Here is a 26,379-nt window from a genome sequence, read left to right as displayed (position 1 = left end):
CACTGTTCATCATTCATGAGGCTGATCAATGGAACTGTAAGACAAAACAGAAACCTCAAGCTTTGTTAGATTACAGTAGTACAAGTGAAAATGCCTATACAGATATTTATCTTCACTTTTTTTTATTTTTTACATGAGTTCTTGTTTAGCGGAACCAATCATGACTTTACAAAAAGAATCATACCAACTCATGTTAGCTCTGTATCATAATCATAGTTACAGGAACTGAGATTTGGCATTCAGTACCAGGGGTACCTGTTGACATCTGAACCCAGCAACCAACAAACTTAGCGCCTTGATACACAATAGATTAAGATTACCAGACAAGTAGATCACCATCCTGGGATCTCCCGTATCATGATTCCGGTGCCATGTTTGATGCAGCATCTCGGGTTCAGTTCTATCATTCCTGACCCGAGTCGCCTGGCAGGCAGTACTCTTTTCTCATCAACAATGGAGGGATATCATGAGGTGGAGTATTATTTGGGACAAGCTAATTAAAATAGTAGTCAATAAGCAGGTGGATGGTCATCTGACATTTTTATCTCCTCGATTTGTTTCTCTGGTGTCCTGCATGAAATATTGGGGTTCGATAAATTTGAAATCACAACATAAAGCAGAAATGATAATAAGCATATGTTGAGGAGCAATGAGATACCTTGACAGCTCTACTCCTAGGTGTCGAAGATTTGGACTTGTCTATCCCCCAATCTTTCTCAGCTTTCTTCTCAAGCTCAGCCTGCTTGCAGTTCTCCTGATGTGCCCGCCGAAATAACGATATGAAATTCAGAAGAGTAGTCACTACTGCATTAACAATAAGGCAGAAATTATAATTCCAGGTTGAGAACTTCCGCTTGAGAAACAAAGTTCCCGTAGCATAAGGAACTTATCATCCATGCTGATTGCTTTGTGCATTCCTTCACATGCCATAGAGAGAAATAGCAGTTTACAACATGGACAATAATTCCTACGGAAAGTACTCAACTGTGGAGTCCTTGGTAGATGTTTCTCTCAAACATTGGCTCGTCATCCTAGCCTTTTCATGTCCTCTGAGCCCTTCCAAACTCTCCATGTTAACTTATTCTAGTCACAATATATACCTAACTTCTATTGCCCATTCTTCACCACCATTCAAGACTTTCTAGACATGTTTCATGTCCTCTGAGCCCTTCCAAACACTCCATGTAAACTTATTCTAGTCATGATATATACCTAACTTCAAATGCCCATTCTTCACCACCAGTCAATATCGAAGGCTCCTGATAATAACTCCCATATGCACTAGTAAACGAAGCAGCCAGTTGGAACAAACCTTCCAACCCACCATGCCAACATGAGATGTTAGGTCATAGCTTTCCTGAATATTGTTGTGTGTCTTCCCTCTTATCACACTAGCCATAAAGATTCATTCTCTTTGCTCATATATATAAAAAAATGTGTTGTATCACACTAGCAATACAGATTCATTCTCTTTGCTCATATATATTAATATATATATAAGTGTGTTGTGTGTGTCTGAAATCATACTTAACAACCACTAGCAAGAAATAATTTTTTTTATTAAGAATAGAAGGAAAATAAAAACATTATTTTTTAGTGTTCTAGCGACTAGATCGATTTCACATTTCATGTCATATCTTGAGCCTACTTATCTATTTCAGAGAGATAATGCTGAGACATATACTTACTCCAGGGTAAGAGAGAGATTAAGGCTTCAAACAATTTTTAACAACTAAGAAAGCTGATCATGAAATGATAGACAGCCACACGTACATGAGATACTGCTTTTTTTCTTTTCTTTTCTTTACATTGAATCAGCAGTTTGTGCCTGTGGAATTATTATAGGTTCTTTAGTGACATCTCAACAGAGAAGAGGTAAGCAAATCTACCACTGCAGGAGTCTAAAGAATGATCCAATATCATACCACCAAAATAACAACAATGGGAGTTCCTATCTCCCATCGAAGGAAAAGTCGATCATCAGACCATTTCATCATTTAAATTTGCAATACTGAAAAGGATTGTCCAACCGCCTTTGCCATGAATAAGCAGGAAAGCAACATGGAAATATGCAGGTCATGCTTACAAATAGATGGAGTTGTTTAACAGAAAGCAGCCACCAAAGTTACCATGAAAAGAAATTTATTTGACCAAGTAGTGAAAACTGACCTTGTTCAAAAGAACATTGTGCAGGATCTTCGCCAAAGTATAAGGCAAGGGCATCTGCTTTTCTACCCTGTAATGGATAAGAACAAGTGTTACTTGAAACTAAGACAGCATTCACGAGTTACACTACTAACTGGTGACATACCACTTCAGTATAAAGCATTGTTAAGGATTGTACTTCAGCTGCAGCAACAGCAGTAAACTCCTTCAGGGTCTGATAATTTGATAACATAATTTCAGCTATAAAAATAAGAAAATGAACTGATGTAAAATAGGGCAAGATTTTAGCAAACATAGATCAGTCAACAGTTACGAGCAAAATCTCTTCACAGAAGAATATGGCAGATTAATACCAATATTCATGGGTTGCAAGTGCTGATACCAGGCATTACAGTGAAGCTTAATCATTTTCCTAAAGTAGCTTCATTAAGGCCATTGAGCCAAGTCCATAACTCCATATTTCAAATGAGATCATCCCCTATTACTCCCAGGCATTACTGCTACCATTAAATTTTATTTTCCTCCCAGCTAGGTATTCCTAATTCAAGATGATGGTGTTGTTATAGACCACAAGAGAAAGCTTAACATTTTATACTTCATCTTAGTGGGCAATGCTTACATAGAGATAGCAGTGGCAAACAGTCAAGCAACAAAAATCAGCCGGGTTTAATTGGCAGATGTAATATAATCATTGACTCATGCCTCCAAACATGTTATCAAACAAATAGAGAGAGCAAGACCATGGTTTGTTTTACTAGTCTGTACTGATGTACCGACCGTTCTGTCACGGACAAACTTCGAAACAGGGTGTTTGATGTAATGCTTATATATGTCCGTGTCGTTTGGCATGTTCATGCCTTGTACAGCAGGTAGAGGGGCGGCCGAAGGCTTAATAGTCTCATGTTAGTTGGGTTGGTGGCCTCTTTAGGCTTGTAAATAAAGGTTGTGTCATGTGGACACGTTCGAGAGCTTTTCGGTCTGTAATGGACCATTTTACCCTTTGTTGTGCCACTGTTCAGAGCTTGTAAAGTCTGTTTGTAATTTGCATTGTCTATGAAGTGTTTTTCGAACATGTTTGCTTGTGGATCCCGATTGAGGTGTTCTCTTTAACCCGTTCTCTCTTTTGTTGGTCCTAAGGGACAATGGGAGGCTTCGGGGAGGCTGACCTTTGCGGACGGACGCGCGAGGGTGCCGCACGACTTAGGCAAAACCAGCTAAGTCCGTGTCAGTTCGTTGGTACGATATGTACTTGTGTATTAACACATGTTATAGTAGGGCGTATTGATAGATCAGTATGCACCACCCATATCGGTCCTCTATCAGACCAATATGTACTGCCCATATCTAGCGGTACAACGAACCTTAGGCAAGACCTAACAACACTTAATAGGAAAGACATATTTTTGGACAATTGGAAGCCTTTGAGCAAATGACATGTGTATTACTTTGAAGGATAGACAGACTCTGAACCTTTAGAAATACTTCAGATATAGGGCCGTCATTTTCAGAAGCTTGCAGCTCAAACCCGACCTTCTCCAATCCTTTGACTACGGCCTGCATTTCTTCAGCCAAATATTTCAGTTGTATCTGCATAAAATTTGTTTCAGAAAAACCTATAAACTGCATGATGCTCAGTTTCCATATTGCAAATAATGGTAGCTAACTGACTGAAACCTTAGATGCAGCTTCCAAACTTGTAATATCCTCATGAAAATCCAGAAGATGTGGGGACTTGATAGCAAGTGCCTGATTTTGTTGCAACAAAAATTCAATGAGATTGTATAAAAGAATTCTTAGAGCCAAGAACATTTTGTATCAAAAGATAAACAGATGCAGGTAGAACTTAATGATTTCAAACCTGATTGACTGAGCTTTTAATTATATAGTAACCCTAAAATGGTATATAGTATATACAGCAACATTGTCCATTCACTGATGATTGTATAATTTACTTCAATTACTAAAATGTGAGTCATGTTTAAAGAGCCTATTATTTGTGCATGAATAAAACCTTAAATTTTCCTTGATCATTTATGGGCAGTAACAGTCATTTCTGGAGTCCAGAAAATTTTTAAAGTTTGTAAGCTGAAAAAGAAAGAGGATCGATATTGGATACAACTTTTCTTTTTCTGCCATTTAAAATTGTCCCCTATAGTAATTAAATGCCTAAGAAACACAGAACTTCAGCCTTTTCTTTCTCAATATTTAACACTGCCTAAAAATAATTTAAATACATTCCTTCCGATTAATCAAAAGTACATAGTACAAAGCTATTCAATCTTGATCATTTTAGCATAGTTATAGACTTGGAGTAACACAAGATCCTACAGAAATAGAGAAAGAAATTCACAACACAGAACTTCAGCCTTTTCTTTCTCAATATTTAACACTGCCTAAAAATAATTTAAATACATTCCTTCCAATTAATCAAAAGTACATAGTACAAAGCTATTCAATCTTGATCATTTTAGCATAGTTATAGACTTGGAGTAACACAAGATCCTACAGAAATAAGGAGAAAGAAAATCACCACACCGTTGTATCCTGTTGCCATTCATCAATTTTGCTCTTAAGGTCAACCATTCTTAAGACCATGTTCATCCCACTTATCAAAACCCTTTTTAACCCAGTGTGGTTAGTATGATGTGACCTGCGGGCCAACATATCATGTTAAAATGAGGTCTGATTGGATAATTGCCACATTAACTTGATGAGCCTAAACTACCTCTATAAATTGATTCATCTTAGCCCAGTTTGATGATATTAGATCCATCCACCTCTAAATTAATTCAATTCTTCTCTCACATCTAATATGAGACTAAAACAGAGTATTATAAACTCCCCATACTAAAGGTTTGGTGTCCTTGTCAAAGCCTAAATCATCGCCCAGTAATGCTCTAGCTTGACATATGATATTCAGTTTAATAGTGGCTCCACTTAATGATGTATTTCCAGCTATATATATATATGTAGGTTATAGGTAGTCATCCCTACTTGGTGCCTCACCAAGCTTCCTAGTTATGCTTTTATACCATTTACTATGACTTGATTGAATGGTATTATTGATCCTTTAACTTGATGAACCTGAACCACTGGTACAAAATGTTCCAATAGAGTCATTTAACCTATAAACCAATAGAATGGTCCTTCCATATCCAATTTGAGACCAAACTAGGGTGTTATATATCGGGTTTCCAAGAGAACCACATAGGTTAGTTTTTGGGTCAGAACTTTGGTTACAGAACCTTATCCTAGTACAAAACATAACATATGTGTTAGGACTCTAGCTTGGAGAGTCCTAATTGAGAGGGACATTCATGTAAAAATGTTAGGACTCTAGCTAGGAGAGTCCTAATTGAGAGGGACATTCTGTTAGGACTCTAGCTAGGAGAGTCCTAATTGTGATGGGCATTCATGTAGGAGGTTTTTTCTTAGAGAAGAATTAGGAGTTGTAAGGGAATAGGAGTCTTGAGTAGGAGTCCTATTAGGAGTTGGTTAGAAGTAAGAGTCTTAAGTAGGAGTCCTATTAGGAGTTAGGGTTTAGAAGCCCTATAAATAGCCATGTATTCCTTTTTTTTTCATAAGCAATAGATGAATCTTTTCTGCAGCCTTTGAGCAGCAACTTGGAGGGAGGAACCCCTATAGAGTTTCAAGGAGGCCGATCCCCTAAAGAGATCAACCCCAAGTTTAGAATCTGCAAGGGTTCTACCACCTGGTATCAGAGCAGCGTTCTTGGCGTCTCGCTGCCCTTCCACAGCCATCCATCAACCCTCCACAACCATCCAAAGCAATTCCCACAATTGCTTAAAAGATCGTCACCGAATTCCGCCATCATCTCCACCACCGCGGATCATCCTTTGATCTCCCCGTGAATTGCAACAGGTTCTGGTTTCCTACCTTACTGCTGCTGCAATTTAGTTATCCTTATTCGAAAATCTAAAAAAAAAATTGTTCCTATATTGCTGCATAAACTTTTCATCACAAAGTTTTCATCTCTACGACGAAAGATACATTGCAGAATTCCAGCCGCATAACACCATCTGTTTGATCTTGCTACTGTGCTTTTTCTATCCAAATTTCTACGAAATTTTTATTACATATTTGACACTTCCTAACAGTAGATTTCCCTTTCGTTTCATCAAAAAATTCTCAATATAAACTACTGATCTTTTATGTCCAATCTGCTGCACTTGAATTGCAGAATTCAAGCCGCATAGCACCATCTGTTTGATCTTGCTACTGTGCTTTTTCTATCCAAATTTCTACGAAATTTTTATGATATCTTTGACACTTCCTAACAGTATATTTCCCTTTGGTTTCATCGAAAAATTCTCAATATAAACTACTGATCTTTTATGTCCATTCTGCTGCACTTGAAAATCTATGCTGCAGAAAATTTCAGCTGCATATCGTTGCCTTAACCCATCTATTTGCAATCTTTTTTGAATGAAATTTCTTATAGACTTCATATATCATCTTGGCTTCCATCTAAGATTGATCTATTAAGAAATTCATCTCTAAAAACGATTTTATGTTGCTGCAAATTTTCATCGTAACCCGCTGAAATTTTTCGACGATAATTCTGTAATTGCAATTTGCACCAATTTCTTTGTTGTTATACTGCCGAAATTTTCTTGATTAAATTAGATATCCTTGCTGTCATATAAACTGTGATTTTGCTATCAATTCCCTCCTCAATTCTCTCAAGTTTTTGGTGGAAATTACGTCGAGAAACTGTTGTTTCTTCGACGACAATTCTACTCTTACAAGACAGCACATACTTGCTGCAACTTCTACGGATTTCTGTCAAACCTTTGCTACCATCTACCACAGATCCAAAACTTTCAACCACAGCCCTAAAACTCTACTAAACCACACCCTCAAACTGCACCCAAAACTGCCACAAAACAAGCCTAAATCGTAGCCTACATCCACCAATCCACCAACCCTTTTGACCATCACTTCTCTCAACCTATACATGCCTTTAACCTAACAACAAAAGAGAGATCTTAATATCATAGATTTGGAGGCATATATTATGGCATCTAAGGAGGTAATCAATGCTAAATTCGAAGCCTTGGAGGCGCGAATGGAGGATAAGATTCGGATGCTCTTTACCGAACTCAAATTGGGCCGACCACTAAGCCCGAAGAAATCACATCAAGGAGAGAGCTTTGCCCAATCACACCAACCCCAAAGATATGACTTCCAAGAGAGGGGAAGCTCTATGACCAACCCCAACTATCCATGCATGAGAGTGGACTTCCCTAGATGGGAAGAAGGAGACCCGATTGGTTGGATCTCACGCGCGAAGCGATATTTTCGGTACCACAAAATCGTAGATGCATCTATGGTGAAAATTGCAGCTATACATCTTGAAGGGGATGCTATACAATGGTTTGACTGGTTTGAACATACTTATGGAGTCCTTTCATGGCGACAATTCAAAGAAGGACTGCTGATCCGCTTCAGACCAACCGATTACGAGAATATTGACGAACAACTGGCAAAGATCCGACAAACCTCCACCATTCAGGAGTACCAAACCAGGTTTGAAAGGTTATCTAATCAAAATCATGATTGGTCTCAAAAACAGCTATTGAGGACATTCATTGAGGGCTTGAAACCGGAGATCCGAGGAGAAGTTAAAGCGCGACAACCGTACACGCTTATGGCAGCTATCTCTTTCGCACGACATCAAGAGGAGCAATTAAACCATGAAGCTCGGAGGACTAGGGTCGCTCCTCAACCAATAATATTGAAGCCCTCAGCCCCCCCTACCATCGACCAAGTCCCTACACCAAAGAGGTTAACAGGAGAAGAGCTTCGGGAACGATATACGAAGGGGTTATGTTGGCATTGTGACGAGCCGTGGAGCCGTGAGCATCGCTGTAGTAAAGGGGGACGTATGATTGAACCGATAGAAGAAGAGGTCATTGAACATCCAAAAGAGAGCCTTGAACATGAAGAAGAAGATGCAGAAGAAGAGCCACAACCGACCGAAGTTACGGTACATACACTAGCTAGCTACTCAAACCCACAAATGATGAAAATTGGAGGCCTTCTCAAACAACAACCAATCACTGTTCTTATCGACACGGGCAGTACTACTAACTTCCTAAATAGTAAGCTTGCTGTTCGGATATCATTACCTATCGAGAATCGCTGCAGGTTTGATGTTAAGGTCACCGACGGAAGGATTTTGAATTGTGATCATAGGCGCTTGCAGGAGAAACTATTGCTGCAGGACCAAGAGATAATTGCAGATTTCTTCCTTCTCCCTCTTAACAATCATGAGGCCATGCTCAGAATTAAATGGTTGACGACATTAGGTGATATTTCTTGGAATTTTATGAAACTAATTATGAAATTTTACAGTAAGGAGAAACAGGTGACATTGCACAGGAAACGTGGGGGCGACATAACAACGATTTGCACACAACAAATGGAGAATGTTTTGCATAAAGCATGCAGTGGCTTTTTGGTACAACTTGAGCAGCAAACTAAGGGAGAGCCAACAGAATTTGAAGATCCAAATCTACTTCCTTTGCTTGCTAAATTTTCAAATATATTTGACGAACCGCGCAACCTACCTCTTACCTGTCGGCATGATCATTGTATAATGATTCTTCCAGGCAAATCTTCAGCAAATGCTCAGCCATATCAGTATCCACATCTCCAGAAGGATGAAATAGAAAGGATTATAAAAGAGATGCTCAAAACAGGAGTTATTCGGCCAAGTTGCAACCTCTACTCTTCGCCGGTGCTACTTGTACGCAAGAAGGACGGAATAAGGCGAATATGTGTTAATTACCGAGCTCTCAATGGCATAATCATCAAGGACAAATACTTTATTCCAATAGTAGATGAATTGCTAGATGAAAGGGAGCACAAATCTTTACAAAGCTGGACCTTTGATCCGGGTATCATCAAATACGAGCATGCGAAGAAGACATACGGAAAACCACCTTTTGAACACACAACAACCACGAATTTTTGCTTTCTTCAACAAAAGGTGGAATATCTTGGGCATATCATATCAGAGGAAGGTGTGGCAGTGGACCCCTTCAAAATTGGAGCAATGCAAAACTGGCCGACCTCGAGAAACATAAAATTGCTACATGGCTTTCTGGGTTTAACAGGCTACTACCGCAAGTTCGTGAAAAACTATGGAAAGATCAGTGCACCACTTACTTCCTTACTAGAAAAAGATGTCTTCCAATGGTTGGACAGAGCCTCCGCTGCCTTCGACAAACTTAAGGCAGCCATGACGACGACGCCGGTGCTAACACTACCAGATTTCAACCGACCCTTCATTATTGAGGCCGACACATCTGGAGTCAGAATTGGAGCCATTCTCATGCAAGATGGTCGACCACTCGCATACACTAGCAAGGCATTATCTCCCTCCGATCAAAATATGTCAACATATGATAAGGAGATGCTCGCCATTGTGCGCGCAGCAACGAGGTGGAGATTGTACTTGATCAGGCGATACTTTCAAATCAAGACCGACCATAAAAGCCTAAAATATCTCTTGGAGCAGAAGATATCTTCCCCCGAGCAGCAAAAATGGGTAACAAAACTTCGTGGATTTGATTTTGAAATAACTTACAAAAAGGGGAAAGAGAATGTTCTTGCAGATGCGCTTTCGCAGCTACCCGAGCAAGTTGAAGTTTCGACCGTTTCACTTCCGACCAGCGACTTCCTTGAGGATATTAAGATGGAATGGCAGGAAGATTCAGATACTAGTAAGATTATAAAAAATTTGGAGGAAGCACCAAGCCCCATGGCTCATTACAATTGGGACTCAAAAGAATTACACTATAAGGGACGCATTGTGCTTGTGACAAATTCTACTTGCATCTTCAATAGCAGATTTTGGACAAAGTTATTCTATATGCAGGGTACTAAATTGAAAAGGAGTACGACATATCACCCACAAACCAACAGCCAACCGGAAGTTTTAAACAGGTGCTTGGAGACAGCCCAAAGCCACCCACCAAATATGACTACCCAAAGAGAACTCCAGACCCAGCCAAGTGCCATTATTGATCGACGGATCGTGACTCGACGATGACGACCCACTAATAAAGTGCTAATACAGTGGGCGAACCTACCAAAAGAAGATGCCACTTGGGAGAACTATGACGACTTGAAGATCAAATTCCCAGAATTCATGAATCATCAGCCTCGAGGACAAGGCTGATTTGAAGAGGGCGGGTCTGTTAGGACTCTAGCTTGGAGAGTCCTAATTGAGAGGGACATTCATGTAAAAATGTTAGGACTCTAGCTAGGAGAGTCCTAATTGAGAGGGACATTCTGTTAGGACTCTAGCTAGGAGAGTCCTAATTGTGATGGGCATTCATGTAGGAGGTTTTTTCTTAGAGAAGAATTAGGAGTTGTAAGGGAATAGGAGTCTTGAGTAGGAGTCCTATTAGGAGTTGGTTAGAAGTAAGAGTCTTAAGTAGGAGTCCTATTAGGAGTTAGGGTTTAGAAGCCCTATAAATAGCCATGTATTCCTTCTTTTTTCATAAGCAATAGATGAATCTTTTCTGCAGCCTTTGAGCAACAACTTGGAGGGAGGAACCCCTATAGAGTTTCAAGGAGGCCGATCCCCTAAAGAGATCAACCCCAAGTTTAGAATCTGCAAGGGTTCTAACAATATGATTCTAATTAGCCTCATGATAATAGCTCTACAGGTGCATGCAATGCTAAGTCCACTCATTTCAAGTATACACACATCTTGGAATGAGAACTAGCTCGACTAATTTCACCATGAAATACTTACAATTTGTTTTATAAGTTCACGAGATTGAACTCATGGAATATCTAGAAATTTCTCATTATGTTATTGTTGGATAGCTTGAAATTTTTAATCCAGTTTAGTTCTATCTTTGTTTTCAAAATCAATTAGTGGTTTTATATAATTTCTTGTTCAAAATGGCACACCAACAATTAAAACTAAAGTAAGAGTTAGTGTATGCTTGGTCCTGCATGGACCTCCTGATCCACCTATGCCTATTAATGACGATCACATGTTTTATATGTTACAACACTCCCCTAATAATTTAAGTACTTGGTGTTCGACCAGTATTCGATGTTGACACTTAATATATGTATAAAAGATTGTTAGCTGACATTTCTAAGTATGCATTCCCTCCTTTCAGGTTATATACTCACTTCACTCCTAAAGTCCTCTAGTATGAAGTTTGAATCAATTAGATTGTCACACTTTCAAGCTAAACATTAGAATGTAACTGATTTAGCTGACAGGACCCTTGCATAATGCATATGATAAAGTAAATGTAGTCATACCTTGCATAAATAATGCATCAGTGTCATCTTATTGTTGGTGGAACGAGTATCAGTAAGTTTTAGAAGACTGTCCAGGTGGAAACCAATAGCTGAGCCTGTAAAATTAGATAAAATGCTATTTCAAACTGAAAACAACTAAAAAGTGGAATGTAGCAAACCTAATCAATTCGACAAAGAATTTGATCATCTCTATTTATTAGACAATCCATAAATGTTCCAGAAATAAACAAGAATGATGAATAGATAATATCAAGAGTACATGAAAATAAAACTACCTCTTGCAGTTCCTTGGTTTAATGTATTTCCAAGGTACAGAATTTTCTTCATTATCTCCTTTAATTTGGCAGAACTGCAAACCTGACACGCCATACCTAATGTAACCACTGTAAACATAGTGATTAAGATGATAAATGCTATTTCTCATGATGTACCTGTTCACAAACAGAGTCTATAGTGTTTAAACTCTTTCTAATATCCAAAACCTGGAGGAAAAAGGCAAAAAAGGAATACGATCAGAGCCTGCCATTAATTTTCACGATAAATGTAACAGACTGTCATTAATTTTCATGATAAATATAACAGCCTATCATTAATTTTCGATAAATGTAACAATAGAAACATGCCGTGACCTGTGAGCCAAACTGAATCTTGAAAGAAAAAACTCTTAGTTTCGACTCCACACGTGGAACTTTCATCAACTCTAGAAAATACTGCAGTGAACACCAAGTGGTATAAAAGTAAAATAATTGTCTTAATAATATAAAAAAGTTGAATAATTAGAAAGAACAGACACAGTAAATTAACAATAGCAGAATAGTTCTAATATGTCACCAATCTCACAGAAAATCCGTAAATAAGCTTTACAAGACTTTTCATATATTAAGGTGTCTGTCTGCTACTTCAGCTCATTTATTTATCAAAATCAAGGCAAATACATAAAACATGGATAAAAAAGACTGAGTTTAAAATTGAAACTAAAGAAAAGCAATTTAAATTACTTGGGCCAGAATATTGCACAGACATTAGTTTCTCATGTAATGTCGTCTCAGTCAAGGATAAACTGCAGCAAACAGACATTAGACTCCAGAAAGATTTCCTGGTTAATTTGGTTTCAACTGTAACATGACTGAAGGTAGATAAGGATATATTATAGGAATAATCCCAATGCTCAGGTGGCACATCTATGGATATATGTGAAAACAGGACCATGATGCACTGAAAGACCAAGTTTTGGAGCTTCATTTTGTCCCTTAAGAGTATATATAGTAGCACAAAAATTAAACTCAAGTGTAAAATAATGTAACAACTTGATTATTTGAAAAACCATTAACATGGGTCTGTACAATCTATAACGAATAGGTTGTACCAGATGATTCCAGAACCCACAAAAATGGAACATGTGGGCAAACAATTGAATTGCCTGCTTATAAAACACTAAAATAGAGCAATTAGTAGCAATTTCAGCTCCACCTACTCCCATAATAATATATAGCTTGTCAATTCAGTGGTTGACCATGTATTAACAACACAAGCATCAAACTTACTATACTGGCTTTACAGTGTTTGGCAGGCTAATTAAATGTCCTGATTTATTTTTCGATCTCATATCATCAGGTGAGCCTTCCATGTGATAAAACTTAAAGTAGCAAAAAGAACTGTATTATTGTTTATGCATATCACTATTGGATAAACAAGCTGATTTTAGGTACACAACCAAATGAGGCATGAAAAATGTCACACTACTTGACACTCTAATTTTACTTTTATAAACACCAAAATGCTCCCTATTTTTAATCACAACAGGATTCTGGGATTTAAAACCCATATAAATGACCCAAAGCCAATATTCAAATCTTGGTCACCATTCCATTCTTAAAATAAATTATTATAGCAGAATATCCCTGGAGATATCAGATCACTTAGTGAAGTATAATGTACCTGCTCACATTTACCAAGCTGGTCCTTGTCTCCAGTGTACCCCTAAAAACATAAAACAGAAAAGGAAAATTTTAGTGACAAAACAAGGTGCAGTCTTTAGAACTATGAAATCTGAAGTTTACCTCTTTAAGTATAAAATTCCTAAAACTATATTCTTGCACTTATATCCTCTATAGGACTGCATTTGAAAATTTTCAGGTTACATTTATACTTTATCATATTAACATATATAGATTATTAGGAAAAGGGGTATTAACAAGACGCACCTTCAGCAGCTCCATTTCCTCTTTGGTTGGACAAAATTTGATCATATTTTCCACTTGATCCACATCTAAAATAGAATCATCCATTGCAAGAGCAGCACTCTGGGTAACATTTAACCATTAATTTTCAAATTGAAGAAAACAAAACTAGTAATTTTCAATTATGAATGGCTTAGTTTTGAGAGTAAATTTGTGCTCATGACCTGAATCATTATAAGTAGATGTTCCCTCGACTTTATGCATGCATGAGGGGAAATTAAACACATGTTGTATGCCTATACATATAGGTTGTGTGTTGTGTGCAACACACATCACCATGTTGATGCACATTAGTAAATACACATGCTGTCCATGACTACCTTTTGAAAGATAAATAACTTAGTGCAACTCTGGATAATGAAATAACAAAAAAAAATCTTGATTAATGTATTGCCTGTATTTTAATTTCTAATATGATCATTCCCAATTAAACACACAGTTAATGATTCTTCTGATTTCTCTTTCCAACTATTTTAGTATACTATATATAACAAATAGTTGTAGAATACACTGGACAGTAGACACTTCCAGCAGCCAATGTGTAGAACCAACATAAGTATTTATATGAAGCTCTTTGGCAAATTAAAAAGAAGAAAATAATATGAACTGAAGTTCAAATTTCAGTTTTGACCCATATATTTTGCGGAACTAAGAGTATAGTTGTTTCTTAAAGAGAAACGAAAGCTAAGCCATTTGTACAAACTAGTACAAACCCAGAATTACATTCAAAAAAACACTTTCCCATGTTAAAGTTACATTTAATGTTTGGAAAAAGTGGTCTCCCAACTTATCATTTTATCACCATATCACAGAAGGTCGTGTGACTGATATTTGATCGTACCTCCTAATTTTATTTTTGACCCATATACAGAATTTTGTGCAAAGCCTGGTGGTCTTTGGCTCAAGCAGTAATCTTACATTTAGGTTCATGTGCCAAGTGTTTATCCGGATTCTGGCTTGCTCCTGAGATGGATGTTATAGTTTATATGTGTTAGGGTCATTTCTTATCAGCTTAAGCTTTTGAAAGACGTGATCATGCAACTAATCATTTTATCACTCCATAAAATGGAATTAAAAGATCTCCATGTGTTTAGAACTCACACCTAAAGATAATCAAACCATACCTAAAGCAAGATCAAGATTATATTCCAGACAAAAAAATATGCTTACCACCAAATCAGAAAGTGGAATCTTGACTTTTGTCAGCATGATTTCAGTGTTGTTAGCCCGCCTTAAGTCAATCTATTAAAAGAGTTGAGAGAAAAGTTCAGTAGCTAAAAGCTGAAGAAGAAAACATGCATGCACTTGCAGTTATTGAAACCTATTTTTGATTCACAATGTTGTGTAGCGTAGTACATAACAAGAACTACATGTAAAAGACAATTTTGTCTGAAACTTCAGCCCCTCATTTATACATAGCCATGTTTATATATACTGTTAGCATTTTCCTTATAAGCTATTAGCATTGCTTGTAAATCGGCCAGCGCCATCTTATACACTTTAACCATTGAATCAAAAATAAAAATATTTCAGGAACAAATGAGAACATTTAGTTGTTGCTTGAAAAGAGCTCCACATTTTCTTAGCTAATAGTGACACAGAATAACGACCCTTAGCTATGATACACCTGAATCGACTAGATTTCGTTTCTATGATCTACACCTACATAAATATCAATGAACAAGAGAGCAGTCAATCAAAAACCAGGTGAACTATTGATAGTGCTGCATTTAGACTGAAGCTACCAACATTGTTATGATGTATAACAAAAATTAAGGCCCTCATATCTTACCAAGCGAACTTTGTCAGGTTTCAATCCAAGAATTTTATGACGACCCTCAGTTTTAGAGATATCATTTTTGGGTACCACTGCTGGGAAGAGTCTTTCAAGTTCAGATACATCAAATTCTGAAGCACTGCATGCAAAATGTTAATTTATAAGAATAGGGAGCAATAGGCAGACTATCATAGGTTACAGTGGTTGTTCATTACAAGGACTAATTATCTTATGGTTGTCGTGTTTTCTGGAATGATGTTATTGTTGATGGTTCTACAATTTTTATTTGTGAATTATAAAAAAAACTTTACTTATTCTGTGATTTTCTCCTTTATTTCTTTTGTTTCGCTGCATCTCAGGTTACTGAGCTTTCTTTCCTTTCATATATTGTAAACAGAAATACCTGATAAAATTCCACCTTTTTTTCTTTGAAAAAATAGGAGAGTACTCAACATCTAAAGCAATAAGAAGCAAGCAACATCAGTACAAGACAGTAGCCATCTAATATAGTGGCAAGCATACATTACAGAGGAAGCTGTTTGGTGTGAAACTCACATAAATGTATCAGCCATTGACAAATCCAAAATGCACATGGAAAAAAATACCATAAGTACTATCCTTCAGGTTCTTAGGGGACCAAAAGTGTTAGATGTTAGAAAGAGAAAGAATAGACAAATAATTACTTTGAAGCATCCTCAGATTTTTGAAGTTCTGCCCATATGCTTCCTTGAACTGCTCTTGTTACTTTCACCCAGTGCAATGGCTTCAGTGATGACCTACAAGGTGCTGAACTCACTGAACTTGTTGGACATATGAGTCCATGCCTAGGTGATATACCTCTAGCATCAACCTGAGAAACAGGCATAGCTGACACAGTAGAAGAAGGAAGTCGTCTTACATGAGGAGAGGCTCGCTGTTTAGGAGTACGAGCTCTAGGAGGTGGTGGAGGAGGAGGAGCGCCACCATGTGCTCCTGGAGCACGTAGTGGAGGTCGAGCTCCTCCATGAGTTGAAGATGGAGGTGGAGACAGGATAGGGGCAGCACCTTCTGGGGGTTTTGATGCATTTGAGTGAGAATTTAGCAATGGCTCTAGTGGTGGAGCAGGAGGCATCGTTGAAAAGCATTTAACAGATATTGCTGAATGAGGAGGATGAGGAATATATACACCAACATTTTGGTCAAGAGGAGATGGAGGTGGAGGTGAAGGTGGTGGACCTTGAGTTCTTCCTCCTCGATTTGGTAGCAACAAAGGAGGAGGTAACAAATTTTTGGCGTGAGGTGGAGCAGAAGGTGGTTGTGGCAGAAGAGCACCTTTCATATTGGCTTTAGGACATGAGGGTGGTGATGGTGGAGGAGGAGGCAGAGCTGCACTTTTGACAGAAGCTCCTGAGATCACATGGGAATCGAGGAGTGGTAGGCCTTTGGTAGATTCTCCTAAGAGCATAGGTGGACAAGACGGGCCTTTAGCAAATGAACATGAAAGTATAGCTGGTGAAAGAGGAGGCAGACCATATCCGACACTTTCTTGTTGTTTAATCCTTGTTTTTATTACACCGGAATCAGACAGTCTTATACATGTTGGTATTTTCTTTGAAATTGTACACGGAGACTCTTTAGGAGTCAGCATTTGACCATCATATAGTGCTTTCTGACTGACAACCTTCAGATCTATCTCACTTTCAGAAACACCATTCTCTGTATTATCTTTCCCCACATGCATTTCCATCTTGAACTTCCCTTTGTTTTCTAAATCCTGGTTCCCTGGATTATGAGCCTTGTCAACCAGAATGAACTTTTTCCTGTTAACAGTAATCTCTGGGTTAGGTTTACACTCTCTTTGCTCTAATATGCTTTCAGCCTTTACTTTCAGAGCTTGTGCTTCTGACTCACAATGTATATCATGCAAATTTATCATCTTATCTGTAACAATGTGAGCTGAATCATGCTTGATATCACACATTTCAGTTGTATCATCTTCAACAGCTAGAACAACAATGTCCTTTAATTCATGTTGGTAATTGCTCACTTCTATTATATTCTTCTCCTCACATGCAACCATGTAGTCTGCAAGCACAGACATTTCATCATTTACCTTAGGTTTTGTGCTAGTGGTAGGTAATCCACTCATTGTTTGGAATCCAATACCCAGAGTTTCCAAACGATTCTTATCCCGTGGTTCTACCTCATCTCCTATAACTAAAGAGCCTGTATGTCTACCACAACAAGATGTCTCTGAACTGGGCTCATCATACCTTGCAGCAGACCTCTTTATAGAACTTTCCTGCTTTAGCATACCTGCCATAGATGGAGCTTCTAACTTGTGACTCATATTCTCTGGAATAGCTGACACCTTGATGTCACCTACTCTCTCTTGATTAAAATCGCTGTTCTCTAAAGCAATCTTCTCTTCAGCTTCTGAAGTTGATGTGCCATTCCTATGCTGAGGGGGTGTGCTTCTCTCTACAATCATCTTGTCTTCAATTGGAACCACAATGTCCAAATCAACTAATCTTTCAGCAACAATCTCCTTATCATGTTTGAAATTGCCAGTTTCACAAATAATCTCAGCTTGACCGAGCATACCAGGAAATTCTGAGTTGACACCTAATTTTTCCACATCGGCAAAATTTTGGGTGATCATACTCTTTGAGACCTCGTCAGAATTACTAATTTCCAATTTGCACCTTGCTCCCTCTGACAAAATATAATTTTCGTCCTTAGGACTCCTTCCAGGATCTCTTTTGGCATCATGGATCTGGAAATAAGGATCTCTTTTTATGTCATGCCAATCTGAACTGCTAAATGCTTCTGCCTCAAAAAACTCAGCTGCTTCTTTGGAAACACATTGTGTCTCTTTCCTCCCTTCAACGACCATTTCTGTGCTTGTATCAGATATGGAAGCATCAGAGTTTGAAAAGACAACCTGGTTGGGACATGAATTTCATATTTAATTTCAAACCTGTGAGAAACAAAATAGTTGTACTCTAGGAAACAGAAACCAACCTCGATTTTGAAGTCCTTTGGGAAATGATCCTTCGCACTCCATACAAGATCAATTTCATCACGTGTCAATGCCAAAATATTAGATTGGACAAATGCTGTGTTAAACATGACTCTGAACATCATTTCCTCATGTTCCAGATCTTCGTCCAGATGCAGGCATTCGATGACAATGTCTCCTTGAATGCAGCAACAAGCATTAATTTTTGTTGTTACAGCCTGAGTGTGCAGTGATAGTTAAATACCAAAAGTGTATAACTAGATAAGATAACTAATGAAACAATGGGCATATGCAATACCTGTCTATAATGATGAATGTGCTTCTTGGTCCTTGGTGTTGCGAAAAGCATCTTTGGACTACTGCTCGTGGGTGTCAAATGGTCTTGCCGGTATATGCGAACCATTGGCCTACAGCCACCTTCACGATCAAACCTGGGAATGGCTTTGATAATCAGGCATTCCAAGGTGAAAGTGGTTTCTCGTGGAGGCCAATCTGACATGCTACCTCGTCTGGATATGTATTGAAGGTATCTAAGATGAGAAGGTTGAGGGTTCAAGGGGGACAAAAGATGAAGGAATTCCTTAGGAGCTTGCTTGTACACCATCTCAAGAGTCTTTTGTTCCCCAGTGTACTGCTTCCCGTAAAGGAGTAAGCTAGCAAGCATGAAGGCAAGGACCAGCCAACCTTCCCGCTCACAGTGCATCAGCAATACATTATGTAGTCCTTCCATTGACAGCCAGCTCTCGCTTGACTTCAGGAAATGGTGGATCATCACCAAAGGGAGCAAAGGACATCCGTTGGACTGCAGCGGGTAGTCCATGACCATGATATCATACTCCGACAAAATGTCTGAAATTTGGCTCCTCTTATCTCTTTCTCTGAAATTACAAACCATGAAGGAAGCATCCGGGTGATAGCCCTGCAGTTGGGCAAATGCCCCACCCATATAGTTCTTGTACTCACATTCTCCCGTGGTTTCAGTCGAGAAACAGCAGTCAAACACTGCAGAAACAATTCACCCAAGAATCAGAAGCACGAATCATAAAGGAAAAGACCTTCTGTTTTTTGACACAAATCCCGCGGAACGTTCACATAACGGGCGAACCGAAGATCAAGAACCTCCAGCCGGGAGAAACGGAAAACAAAATCGCCGTTCAACGGCTACAAGATCAGCCAAGACCACAAAATTCAACACCAAAAATTTCCAAGAACCTCCAAACACATTTCCAAGAACAAACCCACCAAAAGTCACCACACTCCACCTCAAGATAAGAGGGAAAATAAATCAAAACCCTAAAGAACCCAGTCATTCCACAAAATCAATGCTCGACGATGGGTACATATAGAAGAGCACTACCGTAAACGCGTTCGGCAATCTCCAGCAGCCGATCGGGCGGCTTCCGGAAGAACAGCCTCTTGAACAGCGCCATCCGTCACCGGCAGCGCCACCCCGCTTCCGGCACCCGGCCTAAACCCGAACTCTCGACCGCCCACCGATCGAACCGGCCCCTCTCCACTCCAAGCTGAATCCTGCTGGTGGCAGTTCAAGAACGACCAACGGACCAAGCTCCCCACGAAAGACCAAGACCCTTTCACGGCGGACGGAGATCGATCGCGAGGGTTTCGCGTCCGCGCGAGACAAGAGAAAGAAAGCAAGTGAAGGAAGAGAGAGTGGAAAGCAGAAGTGGGTGTTTGATTCTTTCTTAATCCTTCCTTTACTCTAATCGATTCGTAATGTGGGTTTGGGGGGGAAAGCGGAAGCGGGAAGGTTGCCACATCAGGGGAGGCTTAACGCATCGTGGTGAAATGAACGATCAAGATCAGTCAGAGTTTCCCAACGGACGGAGGATTTTGCTTTCGCATATACCTAACTTCATGCGTCCGCTCGATTGATCTCCAACGTGAGGCGGGATTGACACGTGGCAGTTAGGCTGGAGCTCGGACTTTTCCAAGTAATTAACTGATTTATTAATAAAGATTAATATTATAGATTAGACGATCTTCCTCGTGTGCTAACCAAACACAGCGAATGCGTGGCTTTCTGTGATTCGCTGGGATCAGGTGCGCGTGCGAGCGGATAGATATTGGATCACATAATACTGCCTCATAGCTTGAGGCCTCTAAAAGAAAAAGGAGACGACGGGTCGTAAGAGACCGACATCCAATATCAATATGATGCGGATCCGTATGCGAATCCATGTTCTCTAAATTAGATCATGACCCGATTTGAATTTAATTCCAATTTAATTCCAAATAGATCAAAAGAAATAAAATTATCGTTCTCGAATAACCAGTGAATCGGGTCGAGACTACCTCTCTCTCTCTCTCTCTCTCTCTCTCTCTCTCTCTCTCTCTCTCTCTCTCTCCCCCCCTTATCGGATTCAGTTTGATGTGATTCGGATCTCATCCTATATGAATGTTGGAGACAAGCTGGCTACTTTACAGCTAGCCAAAACTTTGAATGGTTGTTGATCAATAATTACAGTTTTCCTTTTCGGATATCTCACATTCTCTGTATAAATTGCTTGGAGGATTGTGTAAATCGTCATCTTTGTAATGCATTTATTTGATTGCTTCATGAAATGGATGTATGATGTTAGCATAATCGACACGTATTCCAGCTTTTCTTTAGAGATCCTTGTCAACTCATCACAGAGCGAAACAAATTGGTGCTGCAGATGATGGCTTCGGCCACTGGTGGCACGCTCGTGGATGCTTCCGGAGAAAGGAAAGAAGAGATAGAAGAGTTGAGACGAAGAAAAGGAAGGATGGAGAGGTCTCACCACCCAACAACTGGTCTGCGGAGACAACAAAATGGCGTGAAAGTGACTGATGAACAAGTGGACCAATCGATCATTTCTTCCTCAAAAAGGATTGATGGAGGAAAAGGAAGACAAAAAGCTTTGGACTCATCGATCGAAGCGTGTGACTCATGCTCATCGAGTTATGATCATAATCACAGATATCAGGAATTCCAGATCTGTGCAGTCAAGTTTCTGGCTCTCCATCCTTCTCCACTTCAAGCTTGAATTCATTCGATCTTGGGCCATCAGAATCTAGATAACATTAGTACTTTGTATCGAAATCGATTGCACTGCGAACAGACTATGATTACAACAAGTCTAAAGAAATCTGTTTGATTAGCCTAAGAAAATGTTACATACCGAGCAAATATTGAAGTTTCTGCTTTCAGAGTACAATCAGAAGAGAACGATGTACAAACACTTTCTATGACTTTTTATCGTGTCAATGTATGTGCAAAGAGGTAAACTGGATACAACGACATTTTTGTCGAAAAATCTGTATTAGAGCTAAAATGAATACCTTCCACATCTTTTAAGTCTGAGCACACTGCTGGTTTGCTGGCGTATCGAACCAATAGTAGATCCGCATAATACAGCATATAGTTGTTCAGAAATTGCAACAAATTCTGGTAAACTAAGTGATCTCACGTTCTTCTTTAAGCTGTAAAACTGCGACTGGTTGCTGATCATTGTTTCTGAAGTTTGTGGTCCTGAGGGAGGGTTGGCTATTAGATTGCACAATGCTGGAAGCAACACCAGCACACGCCAAGTTACGACTGCTATTCCTGGAAGTGGGCACATCATGGTTATGTTTCCCCTCATATGTTGTTATGACAGATTTGGGATCAGTTGGAGCTCTCTCGACATGCTTCCTGACATTGCATCCGAGATACGTGCACTTGTAATAACTCCTGCACATTGAAATGATGAATATCAAGCACTGAACTGCATTTGTTATTAAAGACCATCAGTTGGGATTTGTATCAATATGGATAGTGCATGTTTATTGGGTTTATTGAGGAGCAAAATGCAAATTTGCTACGAAGCCTGGTCAACACAATTCATAGGCTTGTTGGTAAATGATATATCATTTTTTACCAAAAATAAAAGAGAGTACTATGATATGAAGAACAAATAACTAGAGTTCATAAAAGAAAGAAAAACAAAGTTCATATTGAATTAACTAAAGGCAATCTACGCTCTCTCAATGACGCTGAACATGTCATGATTTATGTCATTACTTAGGCACTTCGAGGGTAAAAATCAATATTGCATAGTCATGTATACGAAGGGAAGCATATTGAAGTGTCTGATCCAGTGAGCAGGCAAAATGGAGAGAAAGATGACACTCAGTAAAAGACTAATTTAAAAATGAGAATATGATGCTTGTCATGTTGTGCGAATGTGAAACACTGGAAGCTTATAAGAAGCCTTAGAATCATAAAAAAGATATATTTCTATAGTACAATTAAAGAATCTGATAAGTATCTGACATGTCTTGTGGGGTGGAAACAAGACTGCATGCAACAATAACAAAACACAAGGTTACCAACCAGATTATGGTAGGATGTGGGACCCGTAGTCCTGTGTCAAATATGCACTACGTTTTATACAGTTGGTGAAGCAATCCACTCCCGAAGACGATACATGAGGATACAGGCTACATTGTGATAGAATAGTACTAGAAAAATTGGCCCTAATAACATAATAATTATGTAGCCGACCCGTCCCGGTGTATCTTGATCCACTTGCCTTTGTATACATGACTGTGCATTCTTTAGTAACTACCTTATGTGCATCTACCACCACAGAAACAAAGGAACAAAAAACTGTCATGCTGAATGGCATGTATTGAAGCATATCACGCTCGAAAGCTATCGGCGCACACACCATACAGACCCATGCCAAAGCTGACGATATTTAGCTAAGCCAACTATTGGCTTGCACCTAGTAGCATAGAAGTCTACCAGCATGATGCGGAATCATACCATGCCAGAAAGTATCAGCATCACCCAAGTGTCATGAAATGACAATCTTTGCTAGAAAGTGCCATAGAGACTGAAAAATGACACTATTAACAATACACAATGCACAATTTTATGAAATTCTGCATGCACTACAAGGATAAAATGTCAAATGACAAGAAAATAAATTCTTCAAACAGAATACACTATACAAACAATTGCAGTTTTGTCAAAAGACAAATAGCAGAAATTTGTGAAACTAGTACTACCTCGGATTAGGATTTCCTTTAACAACTTTCTGCCCATACTTTCGCCATCTGTAACCGTCATCCAAAAGATCGACCTCGCTTGTTGTTTGCACAACAATCTTAGGTTCTGCTGATGTCGTTTGGGAGGATGCTGATACATTCCTGTCAACCAGCAGAAATATCCTTGTGAAATGAATAAAGATACAAGAGCAACAGTTTTAGTATATAATGCTACTTACATTCGTTTAGCATCAGCATCATGATTGTCCCTTCCATCTGTTTGTGTCTCAGATGCTTCTTCCCTATCAGTTGAACCAGATAATTGTTCAGGTGCGCCATAGTCAAATTCTCGATCTCTCTTTGAAGCTGAAGTAGCAGCAGTCATGCCATTTGATCTCCTGAGATTCCCATGATTACCATGAAAACCAGATTCAGGTGTTGAAGGATTGTCAAGACTTTCAGTGATCTCATTTGACCCACTAAGAAAACTATCGCCTTCCTTAAATCGTTTATTTGGGGTAGGACGTTGATGGTTGTGCTGACCCTTGTAAATTATCTCAGTAATTTGACCATCTGCCGAATGCTCTACCTTTTTCTTGACTGGACAATTGGGATGGCTGCATTTATAGTAGCTCCTAGGATACTCACTGCTTCTCACCATTTTCTGGCCATATTTTCGCCAATTATAGCCATCACTGGCAGGTTTATCAACTACAATGGCTGTAGGGTGAGATATTTGATCAGAAAGAGAGCCCTCTGCAGATTCAAATACGGAATTGTTTCGCTTTCGGGTAGGGGTTTCCTCGATAAGTTGCTGTGATGATGGTGGTGTTGTCACAAATTCAGATGGGTATTCTGCCTGACTCAGCATTTTGAATTGGGACTGGGATGCCTGAGCTGTGACCTGAGCCAGAGCCTCTTGATGCGACATTACGAAGGTGCCCTGCAGAGATCCAAATTTAGAGCAACAAAAGAAAAAGATGTTTCAACTGATGAAGTTTTTTATCACTTCACTCTAACGGAGAGAAGATCAAAAGAGGATTGCTTAATCAATAAACTCATAGTGAAAAGCCCTTAATATGGAGTCTGTAAATAAGTACTATTCAATAAGCATATCATACTGCTTAAACACTGCAAAAGCATTTCGAACTCTCAGTTGAATATTTTTTAATATATGAACCTTTCATAGAACAACAAACAATAACAATAAAACCGTAAAGTCTTGACTATTTGGGGTCAACTACATGCATCTTTTATCGACATTGAACTACAAAAGCTATATGCTTATTTAAGTTAAGAGTATTAAAATATTTATTTATAATTTTCATTAAAACCTTTTTAGGTCATCTTCTACCACTCTTCATATCACTAATAGTAATCATTTCACCTTTTAAGAACTTAGTTTGTGACAGCTTAAGCCATATGCTAACTGAAATTAGAAGCAATGAAATCAATTATCCAGACATTTGATAACATCAAACAAGTTGGTTATCGCTAATATGAATTGCATAAACAGATGTTATACAAGAACCTGATAGAAAACAGGATCTAGGGACCTGCTATTCAAGTATCATTAAATCAGCTTCCTTAGGTCAAAAAACAAAATATAATTTACTTCATTATGTCTGCCATAGAAAATAGAAATGTGTGTTCTTCAATAACAAGGCCTTTATCTGCAATAGATGGCAAAAGGTGTTATCTGAACGCAAATTCTTTTACTCTAAATGCTAAAATCAAAGAAAAAGTCTGAATTTCCAGCAACCAAACATCACTTCCTCCTTCCAAGAATATTTTTTTGCTTATCATGGAGAGGTAAACAAGAAGATAAATCAAGTTCGAATTTTTATTAATAGGAAATTAAGATCGAATCCTATGAACTCGCATACCAGGCCGGACGAGAAGAACCCAGGAGAATCCAGCAAGCTTGAGGGGCTTAGTCCTGGGGCAATCGTGAATGCCTGCGGCTGGCTTACCGTCAGGCTTGCAGGCCGGTTCTGCTTCACCCGATTCAATCGACTTACACCACCGTCACCTCCTATGCCTCCTCCCTCCGCCCCGCCGTCTTCCGGGCCACCAGCCACCACCTTCTCCTGTTCCCAGGAGATCCCAGCCGGCCTCCTCGCCGCTGCCACGGGAGAATTCATAGCTCCGACGAGCAGCTGAGTGAAGGAACGGCACTCCGTCTCGGGATCGTCCGCGAAAAAGCTCGACACCAGCGTCAGCGGGCCGGGGCTGACCTCCGAAGCGCCCCCTCCACCTTCATGGAAGAGACTCGCCATGGAAGAGCGCGGCGGCAGCATGATGGTGGGCCGCGGCGGCTTCCCTGCACCCGCCGCCGCCATCCCGTCACCTCCACCTGCTCCTCCGCCTCCGCTGCCGGCGCCGTTCTCCGCCATCCGCCTGCCCCAACCGTCCTCACCTCTCTGCCGCCGTCCTATCTGCGCTCGATTTGGGTTGGGCGAGAGGTCAATCTAATATCCTCACTTAGTATCACACTCCCTTTTTTCCCCCTTTGGATTTGGGGAGAAAACACACGACACACATCGAAGGATAAAAACTCCCTCCAAATCTGAAGAGAAAGGAACGTTGACTTTGCCGCTGGTCTGATTGGCGCGTGACTTGAGATATGCTTCGTCTAATGACGGAACTGCCCCCATCATCGTCTCCTTTCTACAATGCCGATCCCGATCTTTGCCTGAATCATGTGGGCTATAAATCGAATCGTAGAATTTGAGCCAATCACGAAAGTTCGATACCTACGTGCCGGCTGTTGTTTTGCGCAGCCAACCAACGACAGCTGTTGTAGCAGCTTCCACATATCCTCTAAGAAGCCCTCGAGCTGTCTCTACAACTGTAGTGAT

The 26,379-nt window shown here is 39.5% G+C and overlaps 2 protein-coding genes across 4 annotated transcripts; both read right to left on the bottom strand.

The window, feature by feature from the left end:
* Positions 1–79: 79 nt before the first annotated feature.
* LOC103988449 (formin-like protein 5) lies at positions 80–20,185 on the bottom strand. 3 transcript variants are annotated; one of them, XM_018827804.2, is made up of 18 exons: positions 19,860–20,185; positions 18,801–19,504; positions 18,505–18,720; positions 16,185–18,424; positions 15,517–15,640; positions 14,895–14,966; positions 13,689–13,787; positions 13,423–13,464; positions 12,114–12,194; positions 11,916–11,966; positions 11,760–11,841; positions 11,485–11,579; positions 3,841–3,912; positions 3,637–3,753; positions 2,312–2,380; positions 2,170–2,236; positions 659–804; positions 80–570 (listed from the first exon to the last, which is right to left on the bottom strand). In XM_018827804.2, exons 1-18 carry the CDS (start codon positions 19,930–19,932, stop codon positions 529–531), a joined length of 4,392 nt encoding a protein of 1,463 aa, XP_018683349.2. In that variant the 5' UTR covers positions 19,933–20,185; the 3' UTR covers positions 80–528. The 3 variants fall into 3 exon arrangements, 2 of the variants coding, with proteins under 2 accessions (XP_018683349.2, XP_018683351.2); XM_018827806.2 differs by lacking the exon at positions 19,860–20,185 and having other exon boundaries at positions 18,505–18,680; positions 18,801–18,929; XR_010514265.1 differs by lacking the exon at positions 80–570 and having other exon boundaries at positions 733–804; positions 2,312–2,349.
* Positions 20,186–21,625: 1,440 nt separating this feature from the next.
* On the bottom strand, positions 21,626–26,354 carry LOC135676409 (probable WRKY transcription factor 4). Its single transcript, XM_065187546.1, has 4 exons — positions 25,405–26,354; positions 23,758–24,461; positions 23,540–23,680; positions 21,626–22,217 (listed from the first exon to the last, which is right to left on the bottom strand). Exons 1-4 carry the CDS (start codon positions 25,912–25,914, stop codon positions 21,941–21,943), a joined length of 1,632 nt encoding a protein of 543 aa, XP_065043618.1. The 5' UTR covers positions 25,915–26,354; the 3' UTR covers positions 21,626–21,940.
* Between the last annotated feature and the right edge of the window lie 25 nt (positions 26,355–26,379).

The sequence above is a fragment of the Musa acuminata genome, chromosome BXJ1-6 (assembly GCF_036884655.1).
Source record: "Musa acuminata AAA Group cultivar baxijiao chromosome BXJ1-6, Cavendish_Baxijiao_AAA, whole genome shotgun sequence".
In the NCBI taxonomy this organism is placed as follows: Eukaryota; Viridiplantae; Streptophyta; class Magnoliopsida; order Zingiberales; family Musaceae; genus Musa; species Musa acuminata.
The sequence above is the reverse complement of the archived record's forward strand: the minus strand, read 5'-3'. Positions and strand labels throughout refer to the sequence as shown.

What these genes read in the sequence shown, in the direction of transcription:
- LOC135676409 (XM_065187546.1), bottom strand. Translation starts at nt 25,914, where the DNA reads ATGGCGGAGAACGGCGCCGGCAGCGGAGGCGGAGGAGCAGGTGGAGGT. An exon ending in GGTTCTTCTCGTCCGGCCTG is followed by an intron (nt 24,462 to 25,404) that starts GTATGCGAGTTC and finishes GGATCTCTGCAG; the next exon opens with GGCACCTTCGTAATGTCGCA. An exon ending in AAAGGAAATCCTAATCCGAG is followed by an intron (nt 22,218 to 23,539) that starts GTAGTACTAGTT and finishes TTCAATGTGCAG; the next exon opens with GAGTTATTACAAGTGCACGT.
- LOC103988449 (XM_018827804.2), bottom strand. Translation starts at nt 19,932, where the DNA reads ATGGCGCTGTTCAAGAGGCTGTTCTTCCGGAAGCCGCCCGATCGGCTG. An exon ending in GATTGCCGAACGCGTTTACG is followed by an intron (nt 19,505 to 19,859) that starts GTAGTGCTCTTC and finishes TTGTTTCTGCAG; the next exon opens with TGTTTGACTGCTGTTTCTCG. An exon ending in AGCTTGGTAAATGTGAGCAG is followed by an intron (nt 12,195 to 13,422) that starts GTACATTATACT and finishes TGTTCACTGCAG; the next exon opens with TATTTTCTAGAGTTGATGAA.